We start from the raw sequence: 19,522 nt of genomic DNA on the forward strand, positions 1-19,522 counted from the left end.
CTATGTTATACTACTCCGTTTCTTCTTGCACTATTGTATGATTCTTTTTATTAAATGTATGTCTTATATATATTATGTTGTATTGTTAGAGGAGCCTGGGATTTAAGATTTTCATTGTCATAACTACACTGTAGCTACTATGTATACGACAACAGAATCAGAATCAGAATCCCTTTATTCGTCCCACATATGGGATTCTTTGAATCTTGAATCAATATTGCAATACATAAAAGATGTATTCTAAAATAATAACAATCAAAACTAAATTTAAATAAATGTATTCATTGAGCGTATATGTTTAATCTGATCTTTATTCATTTATTTCCAAATAAATATGTCCTGCTGTACATCACTTTGTGGTATTGTTTGCATGCTTGTGCTCGTTTTTTATTCAATATAGAGTTTGGCACAATGAAACACAATGATACAGTTACAAAAACAAGATAATTAACTTTTGTACAATTTGAAGTAGTTGCCTGATATATTCAATTGTTCAAAACTAAAAAGTGCATGTGTTTTTCATAGTTCTGAAGTACACACTTGCAACTTCAACAGTTTGAAGGCAGCATGATTGTTTAACTCAAACTCCCTCCTGCTCTGACCGCTTGTGACCTGTGCTCTGGTTCAGTGGTTTCAGTGGTTTCAGCCCTTTTTCTTCAGAAAACCATTTTTCTACCATTGAGTAAACTGATGACTGATGGCATATTTTATGGATACTTCATAATGTGTTCAATGCATAAAAATAACACAGCAGAATAACTGATAAACAGTAAAAGCTACACAAGTAGTGAGTGCAATAACAGCAGGAAATTATGCAAGTTGGATTCAATTTGGGCAGATTATTTCCTGTGAGTATTGTATTTGATATCTTAGCAGGCAGGGAATTGTGGTTTCCTAAGGAGAGATCTTGAATCAGAAAAGTCAGGGCTCATGTTTCACTCAGTTACTTCACACTTACATAGCATCCAGGCATCCAAAAAATGTTGAAAACTGCAAATATTATAAGGGATCACATGGTATTAGAAACTCAATTTACAGTTTGATTGCCGTACTGCTGTAAAGAAGTGGGTTTTATATCATTTTTAAAAACATAAAACAAGTTATAAATCATCTACAAAATACAATAAATCTGGCATACAGTAATGATAAAGTAAGTGTTTATCCGTGATCAGTGAACGTTCAGCCTTGGATAGGCCGGTCATACACTAGTGCAGCATCCAGTGGTGCAGTGCTGAGATCGTAGCAGCCTCTCGCCTGGTTAGCCGCCACAGGACACAAGTCCTGTTCACACCACCTGAGGAAGGCAAGTAAAAATGTTGTTGTATTTGTTTTTTTATTAAAGCTGAAAGTACTGTAAATGTAACTTTGATTCTTGTTTGTTTATTTTACCTGAGAGCTGCATAGATGTCAGATGAAGAAGCTTCTTTCCAAGATGCATGGTCAATGAGAAGGGCACCTGTTAACATTTAAAAAGTTAAGTTACACGTTATAGTCTGACTCAATTTTAGTGTGTTGTCAAATATATTCCATAAAATGGTAGCTAAATACTGTAGCCCATATCAATTCATTAACACTTTATAATGTTACCTATTCAGGTAACTACATACCATAATTTTGAGCATAACAGAGGAGATGTCAATGTTCATTTCACCAGGGAAGCAGTAAACAGAACCAAAGTACATTGACTTTGTGAGGCACACCATACTTCACCACCAACGCAAGCTGTTCTAATTTTCCCAAACTTTGCTCATTATGATATTCCATTTTACTTTTTTTTTTTTACTAATTTTTACTGCTCTTGTCGCCTGATGAGAGATGACATGAGGGAAAAATCTAAACTTTCCTTTTCATAGGAAGGAAAATGGCTACATTTTTTGAAATAGTCACATTAAAATAGCACTTTCTTTCTGAGAATAATTACAAATATTTAATATTGCTGCACGGTGACTAATGTGGGATAACTATTCTAACTACAAAGTTTATGGTACCTACCTGTGTAGATGCGAGCGATGCTGAATGCCAAGTCTCTGGCTGCCAGTTCCAGGTAGCCGGGTTCTCTAACAGCTGCGACCTGAACAAAGTCCTTCAGTTCCGAGAGAGCAGCGTTCACTGCTTTCACCGCCGGGCTCAAGGAGGAAACATTCGATGCACCTAGAAGCAGGGACTACAAGGAGAAGAAAACAAGATCAAATTCCTGTTCAAGTCTGTCACAGATGAGTTCCTGAACGTTTAATGGGCTGTTCCCTGAGCCTGTACCTTGGCGTGGGTGAAGAAAGCGTGAAGAACCATTCCTGAGCTACGAGCCACGCAGCGCAGCACGTCAAGAGAAAGGACATTTGTGGTACCTTCCCATATACTCAACACCTGAGAAAAGGACAGAATTTTTTTAATTGCCTTATAGTTTTGAAGTTCAACATTTTTGTCAATACAATTTTGGAAAATAGTGAAAGAAATTCTATCCAAGTTTTTCAAAGCCTAAGATTTTCTCAAATGTCTTGTTTTTATCAATCTAAACCTCAAAGATGTTAACTGTTTTAATAATATAACGCTCATAATATCCATATTCCAGGCCTGTCTTTCCTGCTACTTTTGCATTAAAAGGACTCATCATTGCAGCTCTGGTATTGACCTCACCTGTGCATCGCGGAGTAGTCCAGGCAGCCCGGTATCCTCAATGTAGCCCTGTCCACCGAAGCTTTCCAAACCCTCCGACACCACAGCCACCGCCTGAGACAAAACCAAAGACAGTAAGGGTTGCTCTCAAACAACGAGTTTACTCACACATGATGAGCAAGCCGCTCACCTGCTTCCCCGTGTACAGTTTCACCACAGGAGTGAGCAGACGCAGCAGATGTGCATCAAGCTCAGTCGCCACGCCGCTCTCCTCCCGGCCCAAAAGACGACACACATCCATCACCAGAAGAAACGCTCCGCGGGTCTCCACCTGTCCAATTCCAGAGCAAACAGTGGTGTGGTATGATGGGAGACTTTGTATACGGTGTGCAGTTTATTGATCATCAGCCAGCTCACCTCCATCCTGGCGAGAGTCTGCATGTGTAGCGGGTGATCTTTGAGAAGCTTTCCAAAGGCAGTGCGACGAGTGGCATAGTCCCGAGCTAACTGGACAATCCTGTGAACACACACACACTTATAAATAATACGCTTTTTCTATTGTGTGTTTTTGTAGAAATCAGCACAGGATGCAGTGCAGTATTATGAGTCTCCTGCCTTCTCATTGCGGCTGCTGCAGAGATGCTGTTGTGTATCCGGGTTATCGTCAGCATGTTAGCTATGGAGGCAACACCTCTCCCTTCCTCGGAGATCTGTATTTTCGGAGAGGAAGTAAATGAATCAAGGTCTTTGACATATTTATTAAGTTTAAAAAATCAAATCAGCTGGGTTTGTCTTAAAGGAGGAGCTTAAGACGAGAGGAAGAGACCCAGTGCTGTTTCAGGAAAGACTTCAACTCTGAACGTATAACAATATATATAGTGTATTTGAATATGCTGTATTTCTTGCTGTTCCCTGATGGCCTGAATACATCTCTGAATAAGTGGCTTGTAATAGCCTCTGAGGAAAACTGAGTGATATCAGGATGTCCTTGCTGCCTCAACAATAAATTGAAACATATTAGGCTTCACAAGCATTCATTATTATATGCATAGACCAGAGGAGGAATCTACAGCTTATAATGACCTTTTAGAGACATGGAAATCCAACATTTTACAATAATGGACCTTTAAAAAGAGATGATGTGTAACAGACCCTGTGTGCCTGCAGGCCGTCCAGCAGTAACTCAGCAGTCGGCATCTGTCTTGTGCCCAGCTTGTCCTTCAGTCTCTGAACCTCTATCCCCTTCAGTCGTCCATCCTCACCTCTGCTCACCTCTGCGTAGAACAAAGACAAACCCCTGCTTCCCTGTAGGATAGAGACAAGAGCACAAAAACAAAAGGGCAATAGATTCACTTTGTGAGTCATTCAGTGGATGACTGATATGAGAGGATGTCAGCATTACTGGTGTGGTAGCTCCTGATCTGTCCTGCTCTCTAGCCAGAGTCAGAGTCATGTCTGCATCTGTTGCAGAGGTGAACCACTTGAAGCCGTGTAGTTTGTATGAACCGTCCGCCTGGGGAGCAGCCACCGTCTCTGTGCCGCTGCCTGAGGAGAGGAAGATAAGGATATAAGAGAATACAACTCAAGGAAATAAATGAAAAAGGTCTTGTCATTTTTAGAGGTTTTAACGCCAATTGTCACACTACTAACACCACTAGGTGCTTATCAGGTACTTTATCCTACGTTGACAGAATTACAATAACATCTCTAGTGCTTTTCTTTTTCTAATTCAATATTAAGCTTTTAGCACTGACAGAGGCTAATGTAGCCTTTTTAATCTGTTAAGCTGATACTTGTTCATGTCAGTACTGACCCACATCAGATCCTCCCTGTCTCTCCGTCATCCACTGTCCAGACGTCCAGAAACGCTCAGGCTGACGAGTGGTCAAACGACTGTAGGCTTCATCTACTGGCCATGAAACACCTATGGACTTCATATAGGCAACAAGAAAATCTCTTAGTATGTTTCCAAAAAAAGGGAGAAATCTGGTTAATATAAGAATGGTTTTACATGCAGCTGTTCAGTATTCATATTGTTTGACCTCGCTAAAGCTGGCCTTTAAATTGTATCAGTGACAACAGTAAGATGAGGCGAAGAATTTAAGAATGCATAATAATGATTAGTTTTAGGATCAATAAAGTGCATCTATTCATCTGTCCAGTCTTACTGTGGATTGAATCTCGGATACAGCTATAAATTTGGATTTTCTCCTTCATCCTACATGTGCTTTTTTTTTAAAAACAAGAAAAAATGCTTTGTGTTTGCATAACTTAGGTTACGGCATATAAGCAATAATCATTGTAAATGAAAGTACTGTTAACATAGTTTAATGATCAAGGACTGTCTTGTTGCTCTGACACACCTGGATAACTTTAGCAGCGCCGTCAGTCATGGCCAGCGGACAGGTGTAGAGACCAGAGGAAGGAGAGAAGATGTACAACTTGCTCATTTGGTACACACGGCTGTAACACACACACACACACACACACACACACACACACACACACACACACACACACACACACACACACACACACACACACACACACACACACACACACACACACACACACACACACACACACACACACACAATCTCAGGTTCTCATTACAAACTTTTCCTATTATAATCATTAATCAGCAAGTGAGATAAACTGAAAAAGGAAGTCTAACACTACCTCCACTCCCCGAATGACCTCTCATAGCCAATGGCGACCAGTCCTTCCTGTGCCGAGAGGTCTTTCATGCGTTTCCAGGCGGAGGAGGTCACGATGTGGTCGACTCTTCGTCCCCAGGGATCAAAGTGCACCAACCGTGGAGGGGTGAGCTCACACTCTCTGCCCCACTCGTCCACCTCATTTGCCACACGCTCTCCAAATGCACATAAGTCTGAAAACGCTGGCTGTAAACAAAGAGAGTCACATAGATTATGGACAAGAACTTAATGTTGAAGGCACAACGGTGCGCTCTTCTCACCTCCTGTGGCAGGTGTCTCCTCAGGTATCCCCTCAGCAAAGCATCCTCTAGAAAGGGGTTCTTCAGAACCGGTCTTTCCTGGAAGAAGGATCCTAACTTTGCTCCGGAGAACGGCAGCTTCTCTGTCGCCTCCCACAGTTGTTCCTCATTAGATCTTCTTGTGCCTGGCTCAGCTAACGTGGCTGATCTGATGTGGATGAGAGAGGGAGAAACAGCACACAGCGACCTGCAGCCGCCTCCAGCTACACGCCGGGTCAGGAGGGCTGAGCACACTGACATGGCTCAGGACCTGAGGAAAAGGAATTTTGCAGGATTATCAACGGACAAAACGTAATATTTAACACTGATGTAAAAGCACAACAATAGTAACATGTAGAATGAAGTGTGGTAGAAGCTAGATAACAAGTAAAAGTATATATTGCACAGATTTACATAAAGATTGTTGTGAGAGTATTAACATTTTTACATATCACTAATAATAATTACTGGTGTTATCGCTCAACATTGGTGTCTTCCTCTTTCTTCGTTTTTTTTTAATCGCACGTGGGTGTTATTTCATTTCAGGAAATGTCTCCCAAAAACAACAATACTTCAAACTTCTTTGAGTCTAAAATAAAGTTTGAAGTTAATTAAAAATACTATACAAGAGAGCAATAGAGGAAGTCTATTCAAGAGCTATCTAGACGCATCTACAGGCACTTTAATCCTTTTCAATCAACATTAAACTGAAAGCCATGATGCCTTCATGATGACTGAGGATCACAACGTGGGTCAAAGTTCACGGCAGTTCGCAGGCCTTTTTGTGCAGATATTCGATTCCGAGAAATTGTATTTGATCTAATTTAATACTAGTCCAATCATTGTTAATATAGGTAACACGCTGCTAATCTTAGCTGTTCTTTATCAAGCTGTTTTCTTTTACATCGAGCCACACGTTAATCGGTCGCAACTTTGCCTGCAAAAATAACAAGTTAGCGAACAGCTTAAATATCCGTCATCGACCATCAATCTTAGCCATTTCACAATGTGGAGTGCTTAAAACAGCTAATCGTCTGTATTTGGAATATATGAGCTTTACAGATAAAAGAGAAATCTTATTTTACCTGAAGCGTTGAGTGTCCAGCACTGTTTACATTCACTACAGCTGCACTCACTCTCGCCTTCAAAATAAAAGTCCTTTCCGAAAAACCAAACATTTAAAGTGGTGTGCAGATAGTAAAGATTTGCCCAGAACTTATGATCTATCAGATTTCCACTTGTTTAAAAAGGAATTTCGTTTGTAGTGCTCACAGCATAGAGTTAAACAATTCACTATCTAAGGCAATACGATTTCATGTTAATGTGATAATCAAAACACGATTGTTAAAATTACAATTATATTTTCAAAAAACATAAAATCCATCACGTATAATTCACTTAGATGAGATTTCAAACATTTGGTAATTCAACCCTTTAATGGAAACTGATAACTCATGAACTGCTCTTTTCTTCTAATTAAGTCTAGATTGATTTGTTTTGTTTTAATTAGCATACAGACATGAACAATAACAGACATCAATTTATCATGAGGTGTTGCTGAACCAGTTTTATTGTTATGTAAAGACTTCTCAAAAATACAGAATCATTTGTTCCAATCAGAACAAGAAGACTGAAAGCATGCACCATTTGATAAAACATTACCAGGATGTTAAAAGTCTGTTCAAAACAAGGGAACAGGCACTGAATAATTAAGAACACACAGCCTGTGCATTTGAGGGAGATTTCCTTTTTTGTTCCAAAAATAAACACAGCCCATTCTAAGGTTTAAATGAAGGAAGGGAAATGAGGGAATAATCATACTGATAAAACCCAGTAAGTAGTTCTCGTTAATGGTGCGGAACAGCACCCAACCATAAAATATTAATCTGGTTTCCTCGCTGAACCAGGATGAAGAAAAGTAATACGGGAAATACTTAAGTGATTTTAGTGTATAAAAATAAAAGTTAAAGTAAGGGCTGCATTGCAGAGCACAACCCAGTGACTTCAGAATCTCACCTGACGAGGAAACAAGATGAGCAACAAATGTAGTCTTCAGTTTGTCACAGCTTTAGCCGACTATATAAAGAAAGCATACGTCTTAAACCTACATAAAATATTTCAATCAAGAAAGGATGGCTTTAACATAGATTAACATATACAAGCATATAAAAAGGACTAAAAGAGAAAACCACAGGATACCCAACACTGTAGAAGATCAGAGAACTTTCCAAACTCAAATTGCGCACTGGTGCTGACTAAACGCTGGAACTACAAAATCAAAGATCAAACTCATGACAATGTGATTTAACAGCCAACTCCACAGATAAGTTAATGATGAGTCATTAACGAAATGTCAGCAAGTAATGGCTGTAAGGAAAACTGTCTGTTTATGAGCATGTACTCTTCTGTCTCTGTCTTCTTTAATCACCCTTGGTCAGAAGGTCCTCTATGTAGGCGTCCAGCTCATCATCTGTGTTTATGTCGATGTCCTACAAGTGTAACAAAGCAATATTAGTACCGGCAAACACGGATTATTATACAACAAAGGTTCCATTTGGTAGAAAGATTCGTTTTGTCAAAATCTTTGAAGATTCGGATGTCCTGTCTCTCGGACCAGGTGAAGCAGTCTTACCTCTTGAACTTTTTGCAGGAGTGCCACAATGTTTGTTCGTAGTTTCTGTAGTTTCTCTTCCGCCTCCTTCAGTTTCACCTCATTGCTGTTGCTCTTCTCTTCCACAAGTTTGGCTCTGGCGTCAGCTCTGCTCTGGTACGAGTTGCACAAAGACTGGAGACCCGATTCATACTGCTGGAAATACTCTTTCTGAAAAAGCAGGAGGAAAAAAACACATTAGCATAAAGGCATTCAAGGAAACACAACAGTAAGAATTCCTCAACACATTCCCAGAGTAGCGGAAGAAGAATAACACTGATGGAGGAGCTGATAATGCTGGGATTGTACAACACAGTGCTTGACACTACAGCAAGTTAAACCACAAGAATAATTGGACCTGGATTAACAGGTAAGTGGTCTTAGCTTGCACTCTCACCAGAAACCCTTTATGGTATTTGAGGAAGCACAACACTTGTCAGCAGCCGATTTAGAAAATGTGTTGCTCTTTGGGGAACACATTTGCAGGCAGTTGATGTTGGGGTGTTTGCTGCACAGAGGTATCAAAACAGCTCTATTTCTATGTGGCTCAATCCAATCAATACAATAATTCATTCATTTATTATATATTCTAACCTTAGGAAGAGTTTATTCAACCCTTAGTTATCTCACCAAAGGAAAGGCCACCAACTCCTCAGCCGTCATGCTGTTAACATCGTCCTTTGGGATCCGGAAAGCAGGAGGGAAGAAGTATCGCAGCATGGTCCTGGAAACACACAGGGCACAGAAATCACCCCACAGTACTAAGAGAGTGGCTGTCATCATTTAAATGTGGCAACACCAGTTCATTGTAAGCAGCTCACCTCAGCATGGTGACGAGACTATCGGTCACCTCCCGGCTGGTGCCTGGTTGGGTGGTGTCCGGCTCCATGGGTGCCGGCCCCTTCTCGGCCTCCTGCTGGGTGTCAGGGGTCTGAGAGATTGGAGATGGCGGCCGCATCAACCGCACATCATCACTTCCCTTGAACACCCTGCGCAGCCAGACAAGTATAGGAAAATTAGCCATCTGAAAAAGTCCCCGGAATGTTCCCTGAATGCAGCTGAAGAAGCTCACCATCTGTCTTTAGGAGTGGCTCTAGGTACATAGTCAAACTTGACTTTCCAGCGTACGCTCTGCTTGTTCACCTCCACAGCAATGACCTTGCCGGTGTACCACTCCTTATTCACACGTACTTCAACCAGCAGCCCTTTATCTGTAGACAAGAACCACAGGCGGACATTCTTATATGAGAGCATTTCTAGTTTTATTAGCGATAGAGTAGAGAGGAACAATTCGCTTTTCTTGGCCGATTCTCTTTCTTTCTTTTTAAGAACCATAATTGAATGCATACACAACATTTCTATGACATTATAAAACTTACTCCAAATCTGCACCAAGTTACAGACTTTCTGTTTTTCATACATGGCTAATCCCCTTTATGAATGCTGAAGAACTCCACACCATTGACAGGATGTGTGTGAAGCTGTGATGTTACTAAATAAGATCCGTGCATCGCTTGGGTAGGTCAAACAATAAACTCACCTTTCTGAGCATTTTTTGAGCCGTCTCCCGTTTCCTCCTGTAGGGGCTTCTCCGAGGCCTGCATTAAACAAGACAATCATAAATCCCACTGCAGTGACATAAATAGTGTTTACTGAAATGACAAAGAAAGGTTCAAAGAAAGCATTTGCATTCCTGTTAAAGGAAGAAGTAAAAAGTCCCAGTGTCACCGCAGGCAGGGAGGGGGGTGTCATGCTTGATAGCAGTTAGAGGAAAATGTTAATTAAGTTTCAAGGGATGATTGTGAGATGAGAGAATGATAATCCGACAGTACCAACAACAGCTGGGAGGTTAAGTCATTACAGTTAGAGGGTGTGAGAGCAGATGCAGCCAGAATTGATTAAAGGGAAGTAGAGAGATGGACCGAACAAAGATACCTTTGCTTTAGCGCCATGCTGTTGCATGGAAATGGATTTAAGACTAGAGATGGCCTTCTGCTGTAAAGGAGAAGAAAGTCCTTTCTTCTCGAAGAGGGTTTTAACCTGCAAGGTCGAGAGCAGAGGGGCTCTGTTTGGGGGTTCAGAAAAGCCTGCCTTTCCTTCCTTATATGAGCCTCATTTAAATAATTTCAACATCTTTCCAGCCACCCAAACAATACTATGGTAAGTTACTGAACCCATTTGTGCCTAAAGACTATATTTAGCATTACGATTTGAGTTTGTCTTTACTCTGTAATGGATGAAAACATTCAAACTGCCCCAATAATGCCAATGTCAAGCTCCTATGATCTGTCCTCGTATTTTCCTCATTACCTAGAAGGGAGTCCTTTGTGAGAAACTGGTGCTAACAAAGGAGGAGCAAGGCTCCAAACAGTCAAACAAAGACAGCATCTCAGCACTGATGCACGCAGGCTCATTCACTTCATGAGGTATTACTGAATGTTTCTGTGACTTTGCTAATGCTGTCATTTTATATTCTTTACATAAAAACCTTTGCGCTACAAGCGAAATTCTGCTGTGTGTTTACCTTGTCCAACTTGTCACGTTTGGGCGACAAGGACTTCTCTATCACTTTCCCACGTTTACCAGCTGCTGCCGCCATCTTGGATTTCTTTGTCTGCGGTTCTTCTGCTTCACTCTCCTCCTCGCTGTCACCCTCCTCCTTCTTCTCCTCCTCCTCCTCTTCTTCTTCTTCTTCTTCTTCTTCTTCTTCCTCCTCCTCCTCCTCCTCCTCCTCCTCACTGTCGTCCAGCTTTAAGACTCTCTTGCGTTGTCCAGCAGCTGTTGGTTTGGCTAATGATGCTTTGACAGGAAACTGTCAGGAGAGAGATATCAAAATGTCACATTCACTTGTAGACCCAGCAACAAATACCTTCCATTGGTACTTTGTGTTATATACAATAGAACAGAAAGCCTTAATTGTTATTGTACAAAAAACTGTAACAACAATACAAACAATTAAAAAAAGCACGTCAGTAGGGCAGACGAGCCTAGGCAATCATACAGGGCCGAATAAATAGTGCAATGGCGCAGAAAGCTCTATAGTGCTCAGTTTGGTGAGCATTGCATAAAACATCTTACCCGGGAGCTGCGGGTGGGTGGGGGGGTTTTGGCAATGGCTTTGGGTACAGGCTTTGCTGCAGGCGGAGGAGGTTTTGCTGCACCTCTGGACCTGGATGGGTCGACTTTAATTGGTGGTGGCGGCGCAGGTGATCGGGTGGGGCGCTGAGGAGGGGCACGAGATGGGGTGCCGCTCTTTAGGTGGGCTGGGAGCGGGGGAGAGCGGGGCCGTGTTATGGACCTCTCAGAAGACCTGGTTGCCTAAATCAAAAACATGAGAAACACTTGTATTATTGTTTGTATTATTGTGAAAATAAAAATAGACATAACAATTTAATGTTAAAAACAGAATCTTATAATGCATGTGATTAGATGTTAAAGACCACTGTATGTATATTAACGCTTTGATAATATTAGGTTGTTGATCATTCGATGGTTTACATTTTCTAATTCCATAAATTAGACATCTGTGCAAACTGATTTTAACAGGCATTTATTTTTAAATAAAACTTTTAAAAGATGCTCAGAATTTACAACCTAATAAGCAACTGAGAATACTCCAGCATGATTGTTAACAAAGGTTGACTTTGAACTGAAACCCGAAAGGAAGCTCAGTAAGGGGAGTTGGTACCTGAGAGGAGCCCTCTGTTGGTTTCCTGCTGACCTCCAGAGGCAGCTTCTTTATATCCGCTTCAGAATTGATGGTGTTTGTTTTCTGATAAGAGAAAAACACAGTCAGTTATTTCCTGATGTAGACAAAACAGGGAGCGCTGGGAAGAGAGGGACTGAATAAATACCAGCAAGGTCTCGAGTTTCTCCTGCTGCAGTTTGATTTTTTCCGCCAGCTCTTTTTGTTTGACTTCAGCCGTCTGCTTGTCTTTCTTCAGAACACCACATGGCAAATTCTGTTTCTGTTCAGCAGCATCACACCTAGAAACAGAAAACACACCCTTTATTTAGCATGTAGGAACACTTCATTGATTGATAAACAGCAACATAGACAGACAACAGAGACAAACGTGGCATTAAATTCACACGTCACTTATTTTACAGCCTTAATTACAACTTTGAAGACGTATCCTATGAACCACAATCTGCGCACCTGTCCTGGTTGCTGTCGGGGTTCATGAGACACACCCAGCTGTCTGGGTAGCGCTTGTCCACAGCATCCATCTGGAATGGCAGCGTTCTCCACTTTAAACATTTATCTGAAGATAAAGAGTCAGTGTAAGATGTGAGAAAAGTTTATCGACACACAGTGGGTGTGTGTTTTGTGTGTGTATGGATGTGTAACTTACCACACTGGATAGTGAGTGGTATTTCCATGGCTCGACGTCTCTTGTATCTCGACTCTGGTGACGGGGGTGCGGACCAGCTGGCAGACAGATATCCAAACTCATCCCAGAACTTAGCTATGCCTTTCTGAGCTGCAAAACAAACAGACACTCAGGATTGGTTAATTATCTTGTCTGGTGTTGGTGACAAATGAAAAACCGACATTTCAGAGGGACTCACCAATGTTAGTGTCCTTCCAGTACTGAGCTAAATGTTCCCCCATGGATTTCAGTAAATGTCGATACTCCTTGGCATCTGCAAAGTCCTGTTTGTTGTGAGTAGGCTCTAGAATTAAATACGGGACATCCACTACTCCAACCACACCTCCACAGGCCCTAAAACACACAAATCACATAACTGTAAAACATGTATCCTGATCAATCAAACAGCCATTTTAGTTTTACCTCTGCTCCATTTCACTCACATGCCTCCCTCCAGCTGGGGCCCCGTTTTCTCGTACATCTTGATGAGACGAGAGCAGTTGTACACAAACATCCCATCTAGGTCCCTCTGATCAATATTCACTCCGAATATAAAATTCAACTCCTTGGGCTCCTTAAGTCCTCTGAAGAACAAGAAAGTGTTGGAAGCTGACAGGAAATAGAGACAGCTCAGCAAAAATAAAGCCATTTAACCCATTTGTACCGGATGCTGTGCAGCGCAACATTCCATCTACCGCCGGCGGCTGCGTAGCGCAGCTTTGAAGCTCCTGCCGGCTGCAGCGTAGCGCAACATTGTTGATTTGTCGTCATTTTCATGAGCCATGCAGCATATAATGCACTGTCATTGGTTCAAATACACGAGGTGGGTCTTGTTGGGTTTTTTAAACCACGTGACCACCCAAATGTCGTGTGGTTGGCCGACAATCACGTCAATCAATCAGACATTCACGTGCGTTTGTTTTTAACTTTTTTAAAGTAGCAAAAATGGCTACGATCGACGAATACTTTGACAGCGACGGCAGCGATCTGGAATTGGGAGAGAATGAGGAGTTTGAGAGGGAGGTGGAAGTAGAAGTTTTTGCACCTGATGATCCTTTGGTAGAGGATTTTCCCCACCCCTCCCCACTCCTTTCCCACCTCTCTCTCATACCAACGTGCCTTGGTCTGTTTTATCATATAAAATATTTTCCCTACCAATCTGATTTTGAGATTTTTTATAAAAATGTGTTGGTATGTTATTGCTAAGGGAGCTTGTTTTGATTTACAGAGTAAATGGGTTAAAGGTGTTGGGATATTCCTTCAAGATACCAACTGAACACATATATATTATTTACACAGCAACATTTCTGGGCCAACAAACACTTTATATTTAAAAGGTTAATGCCTTAAATGACTTCACTTTTCCTTTGGTTTGTAAATCAATAAATCAAAACAACAATGTTATCTATCGTACTTCTGTTTGGCTTCGAGGATCCTTTTCTTCATGTCACAATCCCGTCGGAGCATCATGGCTGAATCTTGAACCTTTCTCAGGATTGCCTAGAGGAAGACAGGATGGAAGAAGACACTTTGACAACCTCAGATTAAGGCGGGGGTTCAAACATGGTGTGGAGTTGAAACACGCCATGAACCAGAGTACCCCGTTCTGCTTACCCGTGAATCTTTCGACAGGTCGTCTCCTAGTCTGGTCTCTAAAGCCATCTGCTTACTCTCCGCCTCTCTGGCTTTCTCCTCGGCTGAAATAAATCATAACTGATGAGCATGAGAGTCGCAAAACAAAAGCACAAATGTAAATACAAAACCCATTTCACCCCTGCCTCACCAATCTTAGCCAGGTGATCCGCTTTCTTCACCTCTTGCTCGGCACGAGTTTTGAAACGAGTCGATGTGTATTTATAAACCCTATCAATCAAACAAGAAGGTGGATTTAAATCTTGTCTTGACTGCCATAGTTAACAGACACAGTGTAAGTGAGTTATCCTTTTACCTCGGTTTATATAAACAGCAGGACAGTCTCTTAGTCCTCACTTTATGTCCCTGGATAAAAATTCTCATTCGTGGGTCAATGTATAACACGGCCGCGTACGCCCTGAAAGACCTCCTCTCCGGCTTCCTGTGAGGGAAGAAAGAGTGCGGCCATTAACACTCATTTAATTTCCTATCAATACAAACGCGGGTTCATTCACCACGGGTTAGTGATTGCACGGTTCAAATGGGGTCGCTTACACTCCTTCAGCAGGAGTCCCAGCCATCAGTATGTCCTGGTGGTCCGTCTCTACATCCAGCTCTGGTTCCCTGTTGTCCAGCTTCAGATTATAGACGACCACAAGAGTGCCTTTCAACAAAGCACAACAAAAAGTTAGCACTGCAATCAATAGCAACCATTTCATTCACAAAAACCAAAGCTTCTATATCATTCAAATGATTATAAAGAATGTAAAGTATTGATAGAGACACAAGACACATCATTTCTATTTCACATTCATTTGCTCACCACTGCTACTTTCTATTTTGTTGAACTGCTCCATCAGCTGCTGTTGATTTGTAAAAGGTGAGTATTTATAAATCAGCTCCGTCTCTATGGCGTACTTCTCGGGGTCAGAGGTCAGCGGCTCGTTGGAATTCAAATCCCAGGAGGGAAGAGGCACGATCACCTGAAGAGGATCAAAATATTCAGGCCAAGATTGAGAAGCTTGAAGTGGAAAATATATTTTAAATCAAGCATTACTCAGAATACACGCATTACTCAGAATACACTGATTTCACTCAAGTAATGACATAATATACAGTTATTCTAGAGACATGCAGAATAAGAAATTGAGTTTAAAACACTTTCTTGGCCGTGTGAACGAGAACATTTAGTAAATCATAACAATGATTTTACAATTAAGTGTCACAAATATCAAAAAAGAAATAATAGGTCAAAGTAATAAAGAACAGTAACCCAAGCCTCATACCTCAAGCAAAGCTAAAAAATCCTAATAAAGCAGATTTGAAACTATATGGCTTATCAATCGCACACACTCCTAATAAAATTGACGACCTCCTTTCAACAGCTCTATCTAAAAGTTGACTCTGACCTCGTCCAGTCCCTCCTCTTCGTGAAAAGTCCTCGACATGAAAAGGCAAGTGAGCGCGTTGCCCTTTTTTGTGAACAAGATGAAGTCTTTCCCGATCCTCATAGAGCCGCTGTGAAAACCAAAAGCATGTTTAAAGATGTGGGAAATTGTTCAAATACGATATCATATTCACACACAAAGTAAAGAAAGTCTTACGATTTCAGTCCGTTTCCATACTGGCCAATCTGAGTGGACTCATGGGACCTTTTGTTTGACTTCCCAAACTGGATCACATGAGTTGCCTCGTCTGATAAAACAAATGTTCGTCATGTTTCAAATACAAAAACATGCGGAATATCATCAGAAAACCTCACAGGACTCCTCCACCTTTTAACAGAAAAACAAGCTTTCAGTGATTGAATAAATTAGCTCTTACACGGGTCCATTCCAACACCGTCATCCAGAAAACACAGCATGTAGCCGCCCCGCAGCTCTGGCCTTTTTTCTGTGAAAAGGAAAAACCACAGTGAGCAAAGAATAATTGTGCATGCTTCACTGTGTGACGAGTTATTCTCTGGTGTACCTGTGTAGATGTCTATTCGTGTGGCATTTGCATCTCTGTGAAAGAAACAAACCAAGTGTGAGATATTTTACTTCATAAGAACAATATCAGTTATAATGTAGCAACAATGAAATGCTCGTTCTGCACCTTGAATTATCCACAAGCTCAGCCAACGCTCCAAACAAGAACTCGTGAGTCGTCCTGAAACAGACAATGAAGAAGGATTTCATTTATTGGTAAAGGGGAAACATGTTGCCCCTGCTACAAATATCCACATTATCATTCTGCATGAAACTGTTATACAACCGGGAGTTTTCTCAAGTGTATCAAGGTATATGCGTTAATGCAAACCAACTGTTGAGTATAAGCTACACCCAAACAGATTCAGGAGCATTCCATTATTATTTTTATTGTGTACTCCATATAGAGTCAAATGTAATCCAAACTACAAGCTCATCAGCTCTTTCAAACACCTAATAAAGCACCAACGTTTTAGTACTTTTGGTAAACCCTTCTGGTGCATAATCCCATAGCAGTGGATTTGGAAATGAGCCCAGGATGTGAGATCTGCTGTGTTCCTCACTGTGTTGACTGGTGCACCACAACATATTCAACAATGGACCAATCTGTTCTGTAAAAAGTGTTATTTTGTCATTGCTAGAACAATGACAAAATAAGAACTTTGGTGTGGTTGTGAAACGCATCAATCCATATGACTATGTTTTCTTCAGACTAAACATCACTGTTGTTCTGGATTAAATATAGTATTGTCTGGACTGACAGCCACTTCCATGACTCCATCACGTTCATAAGATCCAAGCACATCTTGTTTTACACATCTGCCAGGTCACACTCATGTTTAAAAGATCAAAGTAAAATTACACATTTCTCATTCCACACATAAAACAAACTGACAGTAGGATTTAGAAATGTAAGTTAATATACAGTTTTGTGTTCAAAATAATAGCAGTCCAACATCACTTACCAGATCAACAACTGTTTTTGGTTGAAATTATATTTCTACATGGCAAAAAAAGTACTAGTAGGTGTAGTAGAGTCATAGAAAACCAACAGACCCAACAGTCATGACAAGCATGCTGCTGATTCTGTGTAATTGCGTCATAGATTGAAAGGGGCATGTTCAAAACGGCAGTATGGAGTTCAATTAGTGAAATCATTAATTCTCTGAAAAAACAGGTGTCCAACAGGTGGCCCTTATTAAAGGACAAAGGCAGTACATGGTAAAGTGCATTTCTCTCTGAGTAAAATGAGTCGAGACATTGTTCAGAAGAACAGCGTACTTCGATTAAAGAAGGGAAAATCTACAAAGAAGTGCAGAAAATGATCGGCTGCTCAGCTAAAAGGACCTCAAATGGTTTAAAATGGCAACCCAAACCAGAAAGATGTGGAAGAAAACAGAAAACTACCATTCAAATGGATCGAAGAATAGCCAGAATGGCGAAGGCACAGCCAATGATCAGCTCCAGGGTGATTAAAAAAGGTCTAAAGTTACCTGTGAGTACTGGTATATTAGAAGACATGTACTGAAGAGGTTACAATTTGCCAAAGAACACATCCGACTAGCCTAAAGAGAAATGCCGCAACATTTTGTGGACTGACGAAAGCAAGATTGTTCTTTTTGGGTCTAAGGGCCGCAGACAGTTTTGTCAGAAGACCAAGCATTCAAGCCACAGTACACTTTGAAGACCCCGAAGCATGGTGGCGCCAGAATCATGATATGGGGAAGTTTCTCATACTATGGTGTCGGGCCTATTTATCGCATACCAGGATCAGTTTGAATACATCAAAACACAAAGTCATGTTGCCTTATGCCGAAGAGGAAATGCTCTTGAAATGGGTGTTTCAACAAGACAACGACCCCAAACACACCAGTAAGCGAGCAAAATCTTGGTTCCAGACCAACCAGATTAATGTCATGAAGTGGCCAGCCTAATCCAGCCCAAAATTCATACAGTAAATATTTGAGTCAGTAAAGAAAAATGCAGACACTGCTATTTTTTTGAACAGCCTATTATTCCATTTTCTTCACTTTCTGTGAAGTAAAAACTAATTTGATTATTTTTTTCTGCATGTTTTGATTTGGAATACAATGTGCAGTGTTCCCAATTAATTTGTTTCTTTGAAAATAAAGGTTATTATAACGATTTTGAGCTTAACTCACTTTTTTTTAAAACACACTGCTATTATTTTGAACACAACTGTAAGTCTCACATATGACACAAGAGTCATACATTGACATAAAAGACGGTTAAGTGTAATATTTTGTATACGTGTATATATTATTGTTGATCTGTGATGTTCCCCAGCATAATTATGTGTAGTATCAACAGTACTTACGAGTTTGTGTGCAGATACTCGACGGTGAGCTGAGCCCTGCTCAGGTTGCTGTAGTTTGAGTAGGCCATGGCCCTAAAGAAATATTTCTAGTTTCCTGGTTTCACGTCCGTCTTCTTTATTCCCAACGGTGCTCTAGTCAATAGCTTTCATCCTGGAGAGGAAAGACAACCATCACAGGTTTGCATATTTACCTACAAGGTTTTGAACGTGACTCCTCTTGTTGTCACCATGGGTATGATGTGACAGCAGATGACTGAAACACTAATCAGTTCATTGGGGGCAAGTGAACATCCACACCTGAGTGAAAGCTGCTCCCGTTGAAGAGGCTCCACGTGTGGGGCCTGACTTGAGTACAACAACATTTCATTGCAGAGAGCAAAGGGCGCATTTGGGCAGTCTTAGCTAGCTTTCAAGACACATATATGTAAGTTATTTATGCTGAAGTCAGTGACTGTTTTAGGTCTAGGCAAAGTCATGTTAAGTGAAGAGCACATTACATAAACCTTAATAAACGTTTCATATGCTATACGGTTCGAACGTTTGATGTTAGGCTAACAGTAGCTAACATACGTTTGCGTCTTGAGTTTTTATTAGCTAACAGTAGCTAGCTAGCTAGCTTCGCACTGGAAACATGCAGCTCTATCAAGTCATTTTCACACACTTTGCCGACGGTTTCAAAATATGACGACTTTGTAGTCGCTTCGGCCTACAGTAATAATCCGTCCAAGCAAGTATACATACTTTGTAAAGTTAGGTATCCTTTTCTCTGATATAAAACACTTCGTCAGGCCGCGAATAATCCAACAACCACTTCGACGATGGTTTCCCCTTCGGTCTGCAGAAATCCCGCCTCTATTTTTCTATATTCAACCAATAGGAGAGCGACATATAAAGATTCTGTACGATGATTGGACAAGAAATCCTGCTATGTTGACAGGGTAACATACCGGT

General features: G+C 40.9%; 2 protein-coding genes across 5 annotated transcripts; both read right to left on the reverse strand.

Moving 5' to 3' along the window:
- Positions 1 to 293: 293 nt before the first annotated feature.
- On the reverse strand, positions 294 to 6,750 carry LOC134874258 (acyl-CoA dehydrogenase family member 11-like). 2 transcript variants are annotated; one of them, XM_063898327.1, is made up of 15 exons: positions 6,694 to 6,750; positions 5,591 to 5,879; positions 5,293 to 5,516; positions 4,977 to 5,076; positions 4,427 to 4,544; positions 4,016 to 4,158; positions 3,766 to 3,918; positions 3,229 to 3,323; positions 3,031 to 3,130; positions 2,804 to 2,944; positions 2,635 to 2,727; positions 2,257 to 2,364; positions 1,993 to 2,164; positions 1,390 to 1,456; positions 294 to 1,294 (listed from the first exon to the last, which is right to left on the reverse strand). In XM_063898327.1, exons 2-15 carry the CDS (start codon positions 5,867 to 5,869, stop codon positions 1,180 to 1,182), a joined length of 1,908 nt encoding a protein of 635 aa, XP_063754397.1. In that variant the 5' UTR covers positions 5,870 to 5,879; positions 6,694 to 6,750; the 3' UTR covers positions 294 to 1,179. The 2 variants fall into 2 exon arrangements, with proteins under 2 accessions (XP_063754397.1, XP_063754398.1); XM_063898328.1 differs by lacking the exon at positions 6,694 to 6,750 and adding an exon at positions 6,077 to 6,551.
- A 410-nt stretch (positions 6,751 to 7,160) lies between these two features.
- Positions 7,161 to 19,439, reverse strand: morc2 (MORC family CW-type zinc finger 2). Of its 3 annotated transcripts, XM_063897402.1 has the most exons (28): positions 19,313 to 19,439; positions 18,572 to 18,722; positions 16,361 to 16,414; positions 16,235 to 16,269; positions 16,088 to 16,156; positions 15,868 to 15,958; positions 15,673 to 15,781; positions 15,087 to 15,246; positions 14,819 to 14,927; positions 14,580 to 14,705; positions 14,415 to 14,494; positions 14,246 to 14,328; positions 14,046 to 14,131; positions 13,075 to 13,215; positions 12,831 to 12,985; positions 12,614 to 12,742; positions 12,418 to 12,523; positions 12,113 to 12,245; positions 11,947 to 12,030; positions 11,337 to 11,576; positions 10,783 to 11,070; positions 10,194 to 10,298; positions 9,799 to 9,856; positions 9,331 to 9,469; positions 9,080 to 9,247; positions 8,889 to 8,982; positions 8,241 to 8,429; positions 7,161 to 8,097 (listed from the first exon to the last, which is right to left on the reverse strand). In XM_063897402.1, exons 2-28 carry the CDS (start codon positions 18,637 to 18,639, stop codon positions 8,029 to 8,031), a joined length of 3,168 nt encoding a protein of 1,055 aa, XP_063753472.1. In that variant the 5' UTR covers positions 18,640 to 18,722; positions 19,313 to 19,439; the 3' UTR covers positions 7,161 to 8,028. The 3 variants fall into 3 exon arrangements, with proteins under 3 accessions (XP_063753472.1, XP_063753473.1, XP_063753474.1); XM_063897403.1 differs by lacking the exon at positions 10,194 to 10,298 and having other exon boundaries at positions 19,313 to 19,421; XM_063897404.1 differs by lacking the exons at positions 18,572 to 18,722; positions 19,313 to 19,439 and adding an exon at positions 17,199 to 17,268.
- Positions 19,440 to 19,522: the final 83 nt, after the last annotated feature.

This window comes from Eleginops maclovinus, chromosome 12 (assembly GCF_036324505.1).
Source record: "Eleginops maclovinus isolate JMC-PN-2008 ecotype Puerto Natales chromosome 12, JC_Emac_rtc_rv5, whole genome shotgun sequence".
NCBI lineage: Eukaryota > Metazoa > Chordata > Actinopteri > Perciformes > Eleginopidae > Eleginops > Eleginops maclovinus.